Genomic DNA, 15,718 nt, shown 5'->3' with positions numbered 1-15,718 from the left:
GGAGCTGGGCCGGCTGGTTGAGGTGGGCCGAGGCCCATGGGGGGGGCACGGTGGCCAGCTGGCCAGTCGGCCCAGTTGAGGGGGGGCTTTTCCTTTTCTTTGTTTTTTTTTTGTTTTTCTTTTCCAGCAGCTTTTGCATTTTCTTTTTGCCACAATTGACTTTGCAAAATTATGCCACTGGCCAAAACAATCTCAAAGAATTAAAGTGCACTACCTCAAAAAGGTTGGGACGCTTTTGGAATAGTTGCCAATTTTATAAATTAAAAAGGGCATTTAATTTATTGCTTAGGTCACTGTTTTAAGTAGTTTAGGCCACTTAAACCCTTTGCAAAAATGTTGGTTCACCACCAATATTAGTTGTGGATTATTTGGCACATGATGAACATTTTTGTGTTCATGTCTGAGCATTTTGAATTTCACTCATAACTTTAAATTGAATTCAACTGGAATGTGAAAGAGTAAGAGACAAAAATGATCAGGCACATGTTTAGCAAAACAATTAACTTAACCCCAGGGGTTACTGTAGCATCATTACACCGGGGTGTTACAACTCTCCTCCTCTAAAAGAAATTCTCGTCCTGAGAATTAAGAGGTAGAAGGAAACAGGTCGGGGTATTCATCACGGAGGTTATCCTCGCGTTCCCAAGTGGCTTCATCCTTAGAATGATTTGACCATTGCACCTTGAGGAACTTGGTAACCTTCTGGCGTGTTCGACGTTCAGCTTCTTCAAGAATGCAGATCGGATGCTCCTTGTATGTGAGATCATCTTGAATTTCAATCAATTTCGGATCCACTTCACGTTCCGGATCCTTGAAGCATCGACGAATTTGTGACACGTGGAAGACGTCATGAACATGAGAGAACTGAGGTGGCAACTCCAGTTGATAAGCCACTAGTCCACGACGGGCCAGAATGCGGAAAGGACCAATGTAGCGCGGAGCTAGCTTGCCCTTGACTCCGAACCGATGAGTGCCTCTCAAAGTAGTGACACGCAAATAAGCTTGTTCACCAGGTTGATAAGTTGAACCCAGTGTTTCCGGTCATAGTTGCTCTTCTGGCGGGACTGGGCCGCCTTGAGATTATCCCGGACAATGCGAACCTGCTCTTCAGCTTGTTGAATAATGTCTGGACCAATGAGTGCCCGTTCCCCAGTTTTTGACCAATTCAGAGGGGTTCGGCACTTACGTCCATAGAGCACTTCGAAGGGTGCCATCTTCAAGCTGGCTTGATAGCTGTTGTTATAAGAGAACTCCGCATAAGGGAGAGATTCTTCCCACTTCTTGCCAAAAGAAATAACACAAGCTCGAAGCATGTCTTCAAGAATTTGATTGACTCGCTCTACTTGGCCTTGGGATTGGGGATGATAAGCAGTGCTCCAGGTAATATGAGTTCCCATTGCCTCTTGGAAACTATCCCAGAACTTTGAGGTGAATAAACTGCCACGGTCTGAACTGATCTCCTTCGGAATGCCGTGGAGCGACACAATTCTGGAGATATACAAGTTTGCTAATTGACTAGCTGTGATAGTCTCCTTGACTAGCAGAAAGTGAGCAACCTTCGAGAATTGGTCGACGACGACAAAGATAGCATCGTTACCTTTTTGAGACTTGGGAAGTCCAGTGACGAAGTCCATTTGAATCTTATCCCACTTCCATTCAGGAATCGGAAGCGGTTGCAGAAATCCAGCCGGTTTCTGATGTTCTGCTTTGATGCGACGACAAACGTCACATTCTTCAATATATCGAGCAATGTCTTGCTTCATCTTATACCACCAGTACTTCTGACGGATGTCAAGATACATCTTGGTACTTCCCGGATGAAAAGAGAGAGGGGTGTCATGCGCTTCTTTCAACACCTTCTCTGTCATAAGCTCGAACCGGGGTACTACAATGCGGTCTCTGAAGTATAAGGTTCCATCTTCACCAAGTGAGAAATCTCTGGATTTATCTAAGGCAAGATCCTTTTTCATCAAATCAATGTGAGCATCTTTGACTTGAGCAGACTTAATTGCTTTCAGCAGAGTTGGTTCTAGTACAAGGTTATTCAGAGAACCCTGTGGAACTAGTTGAAGGTTTAGCTGGCATAGCTCTTCATAAAGGCGGGGTTGAGCTTTGTAGACCTGGTGATTATTGCAATAAGACTTTCGGCTCAGGGCATCACCCATTACATTAGCCTTGCCAGGTGTATAAGATATACCGCAGTTGTAGTCAGCAATAGCTTCCATCCATCGCCGCTGACGGAGGTTCAGATCTGGCTGAGTAAACAGGTATTTCAGACTCTGATGATCGGTGAAGATCTCACAACGATTACCGAGAAGGTATTGTCGCCATAGTTTCAGTGCAAAGATAACCGCAGCAAGCTCGAGGTCATGAACTGGGTAGTTTTCTTCGTGAGGACGCACTTGACGGGAGGCATAGGCAATCACCCTGCGCTCTTGCATTAGGACACAGCCTAATCCTTGACGTGAAGCGTCACAATAGATGACAAAGTCCTTGCGAGAATCAGGGAGAGCAAGCATTGGGGCAGAAGTCAGTTTGGCCTTGAGTGCCTGGAAACTTTCCTGACATTTGTCTGTCCAATCGAACTTAACGCCTTTGTGAAGCAGATTAGTCAGTGGCTTGGCGATCTTGGAGAAGTTCTCGACAAAGCGGCGACAATAGCTGGCCAGTCTGAGAAAGCTTCTGACTTGCTTGACAGTCTTCGGAGGGGTCCAGTCAAGAATAGCCTGAACGCGCTCTGGGTTGACGGCAATACCATCCTTGGAGATGACATGACCAAGGTAGGTGACTTCGGGCAACCAGAATTCACACCTGGAATACTTGGCATAAAGTTGATGCTCTCGAAGCTTTTCCAGAACAAGACGAAGATGTTCAGCATGTTCTTCTTTATTCTTCGAATATACCAGTATATCATCGAGATAGACTACGACGAACTTGTCGAGGTAATCCATGAATATATAGTTCATCAGACGAGAGAATGTAGCTGGAGCATTGGTTAAACCGAATGACATGACGGTGTACTCGTAAGAACCATAACGAGTGACGAAGGCGGTCTTTGGAATATCCTCTTCACGAACACAGATCTGGTGGTAACCCAACCTCAAGTCGAGTTTAGAGAATATCGATGAACCAGCAAGTTGATCATACAGATCATTGATCTGAGGAAGGGGATATTTGTTTTGAATTGTAGCTTGGTTGATAGGACGGTAATCTTGGACCAAATGGTTCGTTCCATCCTTCTTCTTCACAAAGAGAGAAGGTGCTCCCCAAGCAGAGGAACTTGGACGAATGAAACCCTTGCGAAGAGATTTGTCGATTTCCTCCTTAAGCTCAAGGAGTTCATGAGGTGGCATCTTGTAGGGTTGTTTTGCAATAGGAACGGTGCCTGGTTTCAAGTCGATGACGAACTCGACAGCCCGGGCAGGGGGTATTCCTAGAAGTTCTTCTGGAAATACGTCTTGGAAGTCGCGGACGACTGGAATCTTTTCAATTCCCTCAAGAGGTGCCGCGTTCAACGCATTCAGCACATAAAGTCGTGCTTCAGCGTTTCGAACCATACGAGCATTGTAGCTTACTATCTCATCTGAAGGGTGTAGAAGATGGACGGTTTTAGAGGCACAAACGATAGAAGCCGTATGTGCTTTCAACCAATCCATTCCCAGAATTAGGTCAATATTGGAAGACTTCAGAATAATGGGGGATGCAAAGAATTCCAACCCTTCGATTTCAACTGAAACGTTGTGGCTAATCATGGAGGTTTGGCATTGGCCCGCAGGGGTTTTTACCATTAGTGGAGTGTGCATCTCTTCATATTTAATGCCATGCATGAATGCAAAATCTTCTGATATGAAAGAATGCGATGCTCCTGTATCGAATAAAGCAGCAGCTGGTACTGAATTAATGAGAAGAGTACCCATCACAGTGGCAGGCTGGTCTTGAGCTTCATTCAGATCAACATGATTAGCATGACCACGACCATAAGGTCTGGCATTGTTGTTATAGGGCTGATTATTACAGCCAATTGAAGGTAGAGCCAGCTGGCTCTTTTTCTGAGTGCACTCTTTAGCAAGGTGGCCGGGGCGGCCACATCTGAAGCACAGACCATCATTGGGATCGGGAGCAGGAGCTTGGGATGGTACATCTCGAAGAGGCTGCCTCTCTGGTGGAGGAGGCAGACGAGGTGCAGCATATGACTGTCTTGGTGTAGGTGCAGTTGGACGATACATGATGTGGGGAATCCATATCCGACGCTTCTGCGCTGATGGGCCCGAAGATGGGCCAGCGTCACGGCTACGCCTGAGGGATCCCTAGTGTTCCTGAAGACCAGTCTCAACCTGAATAGCCTTGTTCACCAAGGTGGCGAAGTCGGCAAAGTCATGAATGAGCAGTGCTAGCTTGATATCAGGGTGAAGTCCATCACGAAACTTCTCTTGTCTACGAGCATCAGTAGCAATGTCTTCTTCAGCGTAACGGGACAATTCCAAGAATTCCCGCTGATAAGCATCTACAGACTTGTTGCCTTGGGTGAGGTTACGGAACTCTCGCTTCTTCCTGTCCATGATTCCCTGAGGAATGAAGCGGGCACAGAAAGCGGCTTGGAAATCTGGCCAAGTGATGAGCATTCCAGCAGGTAGGGTACGCCTGTGGCTGTCCCACCATTGAGCAGCGGGACCCTTGAGGAAGAAGGATGCGAAGGTGACATAGCTGGCAGGGGCAACACTAGCAGACTCCATTTCATACGTGATGTCTCGGAGCCAGTCATCAGCATCAAGGGGCTGAGTTGAACTGCGGTAGATTGTCGGGTTGAGGCCCATGAAGTCCTGCAGAGTAACTGGGGTTGGCTGTTGATTCATGTTCGGACGAGGAAACTGAGTCATCATTCCTTCCATGAACTGGCGATTCAACTCAAACTGTTGCATCATTCCAGCAAAGAATTCAAGCGGTGGTGGATCGTTGGCACCATGACCACGACCAGCCGGTCTAACCATCCTGCTAACATGTAACAGGGGTAGTTCAGCATTGAGCATTTGCAAAGGCAAGGATCATTCATGACGAAACATGCATAATGAAGGAGGTACGATGGATTCCACTTCGTAGTCAACACGACAGGTGTGTGTGCTATTCAAGGGGCTAGTCTAAGAAATAACTATGGCTTTATCCAACTTCGGGGTGAATGTGGTCACGGGATCCTAATGTTAGTAAATGTTTTTCAGTGACTAGACTCAACTTCGGCCAAGGAGTTGGAAAGGGGGCTACCTACAGGCAGTCGGCTCTGATACCAACTTGTGACGCCCTCGATTCAATCGTACACTGATCATACACGCAAATGTGTACGATCAAGATCAAGGACTCATGGGAAGATATCACAACACAACTCTAGACACAAATTAAAATAATACAAGCTTTATATTACAAGCCAGGGGCCTCGAGGGCTCGAATACATCAACTTGAATACAAACGAGTCAGCGGAAGCAACAATATCTGTGTACAGACATAAGTTAAACAAGTTTGCCTTAAGAAGGCTAGCACAAAAGCATCTACGATCGAAAAGGCAAGGCCTCCTGCCTGGGAGCCTCCTAACTACTCCTCGTCATCGGCGGTCTTCGTCACGTGGTAGTAGACGCCCTCGGTGTAGTAGCAGTCGTCAAAGGTGTCATCTGGCTCCTGGACTCCATCATCTGGTTGCGTCATCCGAGAAGAATGGAAAAGGGGAAAAAGAGGGAGCAAAGCAACCGTGAGTACTCATCCAAAGTACTCGCAAGCAAGGATCTACACTACAGATGCAACATTATCAAAGGAAGGTTGTATATGTGGACTGGGCTGCAGAAATGCCAGAATAGAGAGAAGGCCTAGTCCTATCAAAGACTAGCATCTTCTGGAAACCACCATCTTGCAGCAAACAAGAGGGAGTAGAGTAGCATAAAGTAAAGTAGTAGTAGTTTTATCAACATCGGCCAGGGATCCTTTCTCGACTCCCTGCGAGAAAGCAATCCCAGAGCCATACTATCCAATTGTCATCACAATCCAATTCTCATCACCATCCAATTCTCATCACATGTATCCAGTTCTAGTTGTATCGATCGGGATACAACTCCAAGTGTCCGTTACCGTAGGACAGGCTATGCATAGATTAGTTCTTCCCTGCAGGGGTGCACCAACTTACGCACCACACTCGATTGACTCCGGCTGGACACACTTTCCTCGGTCATGCCCGGCCTCGGCCAAACAATATGCCGCAACCCGACCTAGGCTTAATAGAGAGGCCAGCACGCCGGACTAAACCTATGCCCCCAGGGGTCATGGTCCATCTCCCCGGAAACTCCTGCACATTGCGAACGCGGCCGGTGAGTAGACCTAGCTACCTCCTTAAAAAGGTAGGTGCTTACCAGTCCAACCCGGCGCGCGCCGCTCAGTCGCTGACGTCTATTAAGCTTCGGCTGATGCATACGACGCAGAACGCCCATACTATGCCCACGTGATGGTTAGTGCTATCAGGCCAGAGGCCCCTCGGATCAAATATCCAAATCGTACTGGATTAGGAACGCGCGGTAACAAGCAGAGACTCACAAAAGAGGTGACCCCGTTGCCCCGTCTCGAGGACTTGCGACAAGGGCTAAGAATGCCCGACCACGCCTCGTAATTATCTCACGGGCACCTTCCAGGTCAACCCGACTCCTCATCACTCGCAATTATGCTCGCGCGGGCACCCCTCAGGGTCGACCCGTCTTTAGTAACATGGTTTAGTGTAAAGTCATAGTAACCATAGTAACTGTGTGTTTAAACATCAAGGAGAAAACCCGAGGAATCACCCCCGGTGAATTCCACTCAATGTACTCATCAAGGTGAACGTAAGAGGAATCACCCCCGAGGTTCACACTTGAGGGGTTGCACGACAGAGTCATATCGGAAGTGGTTAAGGTGGAATCACCCTCGATGACCACGACCGAATAGCTATACTACAGGGTTAATATCAGAAGTGCTGTAGAGGTCTCACCCTCGGCACTCGATAGTAACCCAGCAGTGTCGAACAACTAAGGGGAAAGTGATGTGCGGTGCTGGGGCCTGGTCTTCAATCCTGTTGATCGGGTCTTCAATGATGAAGCAGGGGCAACAAGGACAAGGTGGGGGTCACTGATGGATCACTAACCAAGCTATACTAAGCAGATTAGGATAGGCAGGTAAGGTACAACAGTAGATACAAACGCAGGCTATGCATCAGAATAGGAGCAAACAATAACAGTAGTAAAATCTAATGCAAGCATGAGAGAATGGAATGGGCGATATCGGGATGATCAAAGGGCGGGGCTTGCCTGGTTGCTCTGGCAAGGAGGGGTCGTTGTCGATGACGTAGTCGATCACCGGGGCATCAGCGGCCTCGGGGTCTACCGGAGAGAAGAGGGGGAAGAAACAGTAAATACATAGCAAACAGAGGTAACACTAAGCATGACATGACGATACGTAGCGCTAAGCATGCTCTAACGCGGTACTACACGTTGCAGACGAAGGGGGGAAACATCCGAGGGTGAATTCCCGACGTTAGGTGGATTCCGGACAAAGGAAAAGAGGGGGAAAGTTCCATGTTCAGCATGCTAGGGGCATGTGACAGATCAACGGACCACATATTCAGATTCGTTGAATTTTTCTGAGCAACTTTCATATAGAAAACATTTTCATCGGAGTTACAGTTTATTTTCTATGAATTTTTAAAGTTTAAACAATATTCTGGAATTATTTAAGAAATAACAGAAAAGGAAATATGACGTCATCATGGCGTCATTGTTGCATCAGCGGTCAACAGACTAGTTGACTAGTCAACAGGGCCCAGGGGGGACCCACTGGCAGTGACTGGGCGATGCCCAGTCAGCCATTGACTAGGTCAACAGGGCTAGCCGGGCCACTAGGGCCACGGGGCAGTGACCTGGCGAGGTGGACCCGGACGTCCACGTCGGCGCCGTCGTTGGGGAGCTCCGGTGAGCGTTCCCGCGGCGGAGGGGCGCCGGACCTCGTCGGAATTCGCCGTCCGGCGGCCAAAATGGCCGCGTGCGGGTGCGTTCGAACTGGGAGAAGATGCCCCGTCGAACTGGGGTGGTAGCCGGGCCGGGGGCGGCCGGAGACGACGGTGGCAAGCGGCAGAGCGGACGCCGGAGATCGGGCATCGTCGGGATCAGGGCTGGGGGGCGCTTGCGGGCAAACCACGCGGCTAGACGAGGCCTACGCGGTGCGGTGAGTGCGCTGGGCACTGGCCCGTGACAACTTGGTCACCGGAGTCTCGCCGGCGACGAGCTCCGCGGCGCTGCGTTCGGGCGCACGTGGGGAAGCAGCTAGGGGGCGCGCCAAGTAGGCAAGGAGAGGGAGAAGGTAGGAGAGCTCACCGGGGAGGCACAAGGTGGCCCGGTGTAAGATTAGTAGCACCAGCAGTTGCCGGAGACGACGGAGTTCGCCGGCGACAGAGGTGAAAGGGGGCGGCTCGATCCGCACCCCGCAGTGGCTTCCGGCTCGCGCGCACGGACGGGGACGGGGTAGACGACGACGGCAGAGACGATGGGCACGATGGCGAGGCGAACGGCGCTCGATGGCCGCGAGGACATGCGAGGCACAGCGGCGACCGCGTCGGCCTCCTCTCCAGAACGAAGGAGTGGGAGAGGGAGAGGCGGAGAGGGCGAGGGGGGTTCGAGGCGTGGGTGGAGGTAGGTGGGGAGGAGGTCGAGGCGTCGAGGGGAGGGGCCCTTATCCACCCGCGGCGTTGCCGGCGAGGTGGTCGGGCGGCGACGCGCCCCTGTAGCGGTGCGCACCGGGGGAACAGGAGGGAGGGGAGAGCGATGCGGGGAGCTGGGCCGGCTGGTTGAGGTGGGCCGAGGCCCATGGGGGGGCACGGTGGCCAGCTGGCCAGTCGGCCCAGTTGAGGGGGGCTTTTCCTTTTCTTTGTTTTTTTGTTTTTCTTTTCTAGCAACTTTTGCATTTTCTTTTTGCCACAATTGACTTTGCAAAATTATGCCACTGACCAAAACAATCTCAAATAATTAAAGTGCACTGCCTCAAAAAGGTTGGGAGGCTTTTGGAATAGTTGCCAATTTTATAAATTAAAAAGGGCATTTAATTTATTGCTTAGGTCACTGTTTAAGTAGTTTAGGCCACTTAAACCCTTTGCAAAAATGTTGGTTCACCACCAATATTAGTTGTGGATTATTTGGCACATGATGAACATTTTTGTGTTCATGTCTGAGCATTTTGAATTTCACTCATAACTTTAAATTGAATTCAACTGGAATGTGAAAGAGTAAGAGACAAAAATGATCAGGCACATGTTTAGCAAAACAATTAACTTAACCCCAGAGGTTACTGTAGCATCATTACACCGGGGTGTTACAGGCCAGTAGAACCCGCTGCGGAACACCTTTCGCACGAGGGTGCATGCCTAAGAATGGTGCCCATAATCTCCCTCATGGATATTGCGGGTAGTTTGCGCCCTTTATCTTTGGAAATGCATCTTAGCGAGATGTCGTTAGGGTGTCTGCGGTATAGCTTGCCATCCCGCAAGCAGTAAGCGGTGGCCTGGCGGGCCACACGCTCCACGTCCTCCTCCTTCTCAGGAAGGGTGCCATGATGTGACGACCGAAGACCGATGCTCCAGTGCCTTCCATGTATTTTGCGTTTCACAGTGTGTTTTATTTGTTTGTTCCATTCATCATGTTATCATTTGCATTGCATCGGCACTCCGTTGCTTTCATTGTTTTCATAAAACTTGCATCCATTCGTAGTTGTTGCGTCTTCCTGTTGCCTTCGTTGACCGGAGACCAACCGTGTTTTCGAGTCCCTCTTGTCAACCACCTAACCCCTCTTGGCTGCCTGCAGCCCCCTCGCGTGCGCGTTCGAAACTCCCCCGAACCCGACCAGGGCAGTCGTCACCGTTGCGTCCGGATCATCCCCAAACACCTCTAAAATATATTGTATTTCTTAATTGGACTTCCAAAGCATTTTATCTCGGCCGTCCGATTTTGATCAAATGATCCAAACTCTACTCCTTTCCATAATTATAGTCCATCCCTAGTCTAATTTTGACAAACCCTAGAACCTAGCCCCCTTGTCCCATCACGCCGCCGCCAGTCAACACCCCTCCTCTTCTCGGGATACTCCCTAACCAACGCACCCTTGTCCCCTTCATCGTTTTGCAATCTAGCCAACCAAAGCTCCCAGCAACGATCCTCTCCTGTGCGCCGTTATCCTCCCTGGACGCGTCCACCCACTCCAGATCCCGTCGCCGCCGTCTGCGCGCAGCAACTTGTTGCCGGCTTCACCTGCCTCGGCCAGATGTGGATTCGACGCCTCGTCACCCCCCGGATTCGTCTGTCTCGGCTTCGTACAACGCCTCGCCCGGCCTCCAGCTCGTTCGCGTCCGCAGCCGCCTGAGGCAGTGCCTTCTCGCACGCCCGTGCTCCTCCCGAAGGCTGCGCCACCTAACCCAACCAGCAGGTCCCATCCGCCGCCTCCATCTCGAAGCCCCAGTGCGCCCAAGCCTCGGAGGCAACCGGATCCGCCCTGGATCAGCCTCCCCAAGCCCTCATCGCCGAACTCTCCTGCTTCTGCGCGCGATAGCAACGACGAACGAAGCCCAGTCCCTCGCCCCGCCTCTGCTTCCCCGCTTCGCCAATGCCAAGACCTACAACCCATCCTCACCGCCGCCTCGACCCTGCTTCTCCTCCTCGAGCTCGTCCTCGAGCACGACGCAGGTCCAGCGCCATGCCCTGCCTCCTTCCCTCGTTCTTCTTCATCCCTCTCTGTATTTCTCTGAATTCTTCCCACAATGGCCTTGCAGCTCCCGCCGCCGCCTGACCGTCATCGACGCCCGGACATCCACTGCTAGATCTGGCAGGGAACGGATTCCCTGCGCCCGGATCCACCACCTCGTGTCGTCCCAGGCCCTCGTCATCGAACGTGCCAAGATCCCCGCCGGGGCCGCCGGTGTTGCTCCCAGCCGCCAGCGCCCTACTTCGCCTCCCGCTCGGGAAGGAACGAGCAACACTCACGTTGACCCGCGCATGGGTCTCGTCAAGCGGCATCCAAGCCCAGCCGCAGTGCCTCTGCCAAGCCCAAGTCGCCCCGGCCGGCCTGCGCCTCTGCCAAGCCCCACTGTTTTGGCCGAGGTCCCTTTATTTTCTGACTGGCGATTTTCTCAATTATTCCAGGAACTGCAGATCTTCACAGAAAACCCCTCTAAGTTTCATACATTAACTTCATAACCGTGCATCGGTTTAAAATGTTTTATATATGTAAATGTTTAGAATTCCATCTATTTTAATAATATCCAACTTTCATCCATGTTAAAAATGTTTAAAATGCTGTTTACATTTAATTTGCATAAAAACATGCTAAAATGGTTTATTTCATAACTAAATAATCGTAGCTTCGAATTAAATTAACTTTATATGTAAATGAGGTAGAAAAATACATAGTTTAACATGATGAACTTACTTTGCATTTTTAACAACTCTAAAATATGATTTAGGTCAGAACAGTAGCAAATACGAAATATGCACATGGGGAATTTCTGGAATTGTTGTTTATAGTTTCCGGCCTCATTTAAACTTGCTTAGCTAGGTAGTTTTCATATGTTTCACCTCTTGCCATGTTTAACAACATTTAACATTGTCGGCTACATAAATGGGAGATAACTAAATAAATGAATGTGGTGTTTCATCAATATGCAACTCGTTGCATATTGAGCTCCACTTAATTTGTAGTATTGTTTGTTGCACTTTGCCATGCCATGACTCATTTAGCCGGACATGCCTCATACTTGTTTATGCATCATGCCATGTTTATGCTTGTGCATTTACCATGTTGTTTTCTTCTTTCCGGTATTGCTTCTTAGTTCCGGTAAAGTTGCGATTGTGAGGATTCGTTCGACTACGCCCATTCATCTTTTTCATGGACTCGTTCTTCTTCCTAGCGGGATCTCAGGCAAGATGAACGTTACTCCGCATACCACTACTATCTTTGCTTTGCTAGTTGTCTCGATGCTATCGCTATGTCGCGCTGCCTACCGCTTGTTTATCAAGCCTCCCAAATTGCCATGTTAGCCTCTAACTTTTTCCATCTTCCTAGCAAACCGTTGTTTGGCTATGTTACCGCTTTGCTCAGCCACTCTTATAGCGTTGATAGTCGCAGGTGCAGTTGCAGGTTGTTCCATGTTGGAACATGGATATCTTGGAATATCACAATAGCTCTTATTTTATTAATGCACATATTTTCTTGATAAAGGGTGGAAGGCTCAGCCTTTTTCCTTGTGTTTTGTTCCACTCTTGCCGCCCTAGTTTCCGTCATACCGGTGTTTTGTTCCTTGATTTTGCATTCCTAACACGGTTGGGGTTTATGGGCCCCCCTTAACAGTTCGCTTTGAATAAAACTCTTCCAGTAAGGCCCAACATTGGTTTTACCATTTGCCTAACAACAACTAAAAATTACATAGGGGCTAGCTAGCACCCGAGGACTCTTAATTAACAACCCGGGCCAGTGCTCCTCATGAGTGTCGGTCCAAAATAGGCAGACTGCAGGGCCACCATGGGGCAACTCAAGGACTGGTTTTACTCGTAGGTTGACTTATCCGATCATGGCCTCAGACGAGATATGGGCGGCTACTATCAGGGTGTCGGCACGTCTGGAGGTCTTGCTGGTTTTGTTTTACCATTGTCGAAATGTCTTGGGAACTGGGATTCCGAGCTTGACTGGGTTGTTCCGGGAGGAGGATTTTCCTCCGTTGATTGTGAGAGCTTGTCATGGGTTAAGTTGGGACACCCCTGCCGGGTTTAAACTTTCGAAATAAGTGCCGACGGTTATATGGCAGATTGGAGTTTTTAATACCCGGTCATAGAGAACTTGACACCAGATCTGAAATAAAATACACTAATCGCATGTGTAACCGTTACTGTCTCTTTTCGAGCAAGTTCGGGAAGAGAACACGATTGGGTTATGATTGAACATAAGTAGTTTAGGATCACTTCTTAATCATTACTAGTTGGCGACCACTTGCGTAGTTTCGCATCTTATTCTTGTACTCATAAGTTAGCCACCATACAATGCTTAGCCGCTTGCTGCAAGCTCACCACTTATCCTTTCCATACCCATTAAGCTTTGCTAGTGTTGGTACCCATGGTAATGGTATTTTTGATTCCTCGTGGCTCACATATTACAACAACAACAGTTGCAGGTAAAGGTAATGTGATGATCTGACGCGAGTGTGATGCTTGCTTGTTTGGAGTTCTTCTGCTTCTTCTTTGATCAAGGGATATAGGTTTCGGGTCGGGAGCCTGGGCTAGCAGGGTGGATGTCGTTCTTCTTTTTCGCTTGATTTCAACCATAGTCAGATACCGCTCTTCTGTATGATGATTGCTATGAATTGATGTATTGTTGTATATATGTTGTACTTTTGGCAAGTGTGAGCCTTTATCTGGTACTCTCATCTATTCACATCATGGTATGTTGTAATGATATCCACCTTGTTATGCGCTCAAAATGCGATTGTGCCCCAATCATGAATTCATCACGTGATTGAGATAGAATCGCATCTTGGGCACTACAAGTTGGTATCAGAGCCTTACCGACCTTAGGAGCCCCCTTGGTTGATCGAACCGCTGTCATTGTTGTGTCTGGAAGAAAAAAACTATTTTGTGTCTAGTTATATTGGAGTGTAGGATTTCTTTTTAATCCCCATCCCCTCGTCGCTCTGGTGAGGACTCGTGACGTAGATGTTTTGACTTCACTCTCCTCTTTTTCACTCAAATTTTTTAGGATCATGCGGGTATTGTTGGAATCATTGCGATATTGGTGTGACGGGAATTCTACCTTGGTGTCTCCTGATTGTATGGATTGGACCCTAGGAGTTGAGATCCAAGGTGTTTTCGTCATAGTGCTATCGTTTCAGTTCTGGAATACCAAAGGATGCCGACATCGAAACGTTCCCATACTTTTCATGGTGGCAAATAGTGTCATGACCTATGCCCAGTACTGGAGGAGATAGCACGGATGATCTTCCATGACTAGTATCATTGTGTGTTCGAAGGTCTGAGGTACATGAGTTTTTGAGATTTCTTGGTTATGTATTGAACGCATTCACAACATTGGAGCATAGAATTCTGCTAGGGGATGTGTGATTATTTTTGCTCCATGTAGGCGTGGGACCAGATTGCATAACCAAGAAGTTTCGGGAGTTCTCAGGTGGGAATTCAAGTAGTTAGCTAGGTTTATCCTTCCCACAAATGCATGAGGGGTTATGCATTTGTTTCCTACTTATTATACAAGCCAAATCTTTGTTTTGTTTTGTTGTGGTATTCGAGTTGCTTTGATGTCCAGTGTTGATTCCATACCTTTCCTAAGCAGTGTTCTCATATTTCAACATGAATGCTAATCCTTTCAATCATCGAGGTTGTCATGTCAATTCTTTTCCAACCGGCGTGCTTCTCTTTAGGCTAATCCAATCATTTGAACATTCACAAGATCAATTCTCAGTTTTCTCAACAACATTCTGTCGGATTTCGGGTTCCGGCAGACCCTTGAGGTTTGAACACTGGGGTGCACGCGGAGATCACACCTCCAGCCTACCCATGTCTCACCGCCTCGCCAGGATCTAAACTACACAAAGAACAACACAAGGGACACGAGATTTATACCGGTTCAGGCCACCATTGTGGTGTAATACCCTACTCCAGTTTGTGGTGTGGTGGATTGCCTCTGGGCTGATGTGGAACAGTACAAGGGAAGAACAGCCTCGCGAAGGTCTGTTCTTGGCTGGTGCGATGAACTGCTAGGGGGAGTTTAGTTGCCTCTCTCTCTCTCTCTCTCTCTCTCTCTCTCTCTCTCTCTCTCTCTCTCTCTCTCTCAGACGCGGATCTCCTCCCCCTTCCCCGTGGGTGGCTAGTCCTATTTATAGGCGAAGGCCCCGGGCCTCTTCCCAAATATTGAGCGGGAAGGGCGCCAACAATTGGCCATTTTGAAAGGGAACATCTAGTACACTTATCCTGACTAAAGTTGGTCCTCGCCTGCCAAATACCCTGACGATGACGCTAGCTTGGGCTCCACGATGACCTTCGCTCTGCCGTCCTGCTGGTCTTGGTCTTGTTGCACCGAAATGGTTGCCTTTGCTTGATACCCTTGCATGTGCTTGCCCCCTTTGCACCAAAGGGGAAACAAGGACTCTGCGCAGGCCGGCGCCCACCTGGCGCCCGCTTGGCCTTGGTCGTCATGGCTTGCGTCACGGGCATCTCGTGAGGTACCCCGCCTTGATCTCTCCGCCTCCTCGTGAGCCAGCCTGACGAGGCCGTGCCTGAGGAAGCCTCCTGTCGTCCGCCCCGCGAGGCTTGGCCCCTCGCGAGGGTCTTGAGCATGTGTTGATGAAGATGGGCCGTACTGGGCCACTCCTCGAGCCACGCCGCAGGCCGCAGGCAGGCAAGTCTGGGTACCCCCATTCCTAGAACACCGACAGTAGCCCCCGGGCCCAAGGCACGCTTGGACTTGGCTTCGCAGAGAAGCGAAGAGGCAAGTGCGAAGCGCCGCGGGCCCCAATAGCCCCCGGGTGTATGCATGTACATGTGTGTGTGCGCGCGCGTCTTGGGAGGGTGGCCGGCCATGGCGGGGGTCTCACAGCGACGGGGCAGCGATGGGGGCGGTGCGCACAAGTCAACGGGGGCGGGCCGGTGATCGGGGCGGCGCGTGATACGACACGACG

At 49.5% G+C, this 15,718-nt stretch overlaps 1 protein-coding gene across 1 annotated transcript; it reads left to right on the top strand.

Moving 5' to 3' along the window:
• The first annotated feature begins 10,082 nt into the window (after positions 1 to 10,082).
• On the top strand, positions 10,083 to 11,958 carry LOC123172057 (uncharacterized). Its single transcript, XM_044589100.1, has 3 exons — positions 10,083 to 10,727; positions 10,814 to 11,141; positions 11,870 to 11,958. Exons 1-3 carry the CDS (start codon positions 10,648 to 10,650, stop codon positions 11,876 to 11,878), a joined length of 417 nt encoding a protein of 138 aa, XP_044445035.1. The 5' UTR covers positions 10,083 to 10,647; the 3' UTR covers positions 11,879 to 11,958.
• The last annotated feature ends 3,760 nt before the right edge of the window (positions 11,959 to 15,718 follow it).

The sequence above is a fragment of the Triticum aestivum genome, unplaced genomic scaffold (assembly GCF_018294505.1).
Source record: "Triticum aestivum cultivar Chinese Spring unplaced genomic scaffold, IWGSC CS RefSeq v2.1 scaffold4B_scf_1981, whole genome shotgun sequence".
Taxonomy (NCBI): Eukaryota; Viridiplantae; Streptophyta; class Magnoliopsida; order Poales; family Poaceae; genus Triticum; species Triticum aestivum.
The sequence above is the reverse complement of the archived record's forward strand: the minus strand, read 5'-3'. Positions and strand labels throughout refer to the sequence as shown.

Bases quoted from the DNA above. Each gene is read 5' to 3' on its own strand.
- LOC123172057 (XM_044589100.1), top strand. From the start codon at position 10,648: ATGCCAAGACCTACAACCCATCCTCACCGCCGCCTCGACCCTGCTTCT. The intron at 10,728-10,813 runs GTCCAGCGCCAT...ATGGCCTTGCAG, and splicing joins CGTCCTCGAGCACGACGCAG to CTCCCGCCGCCGCCTGACCG.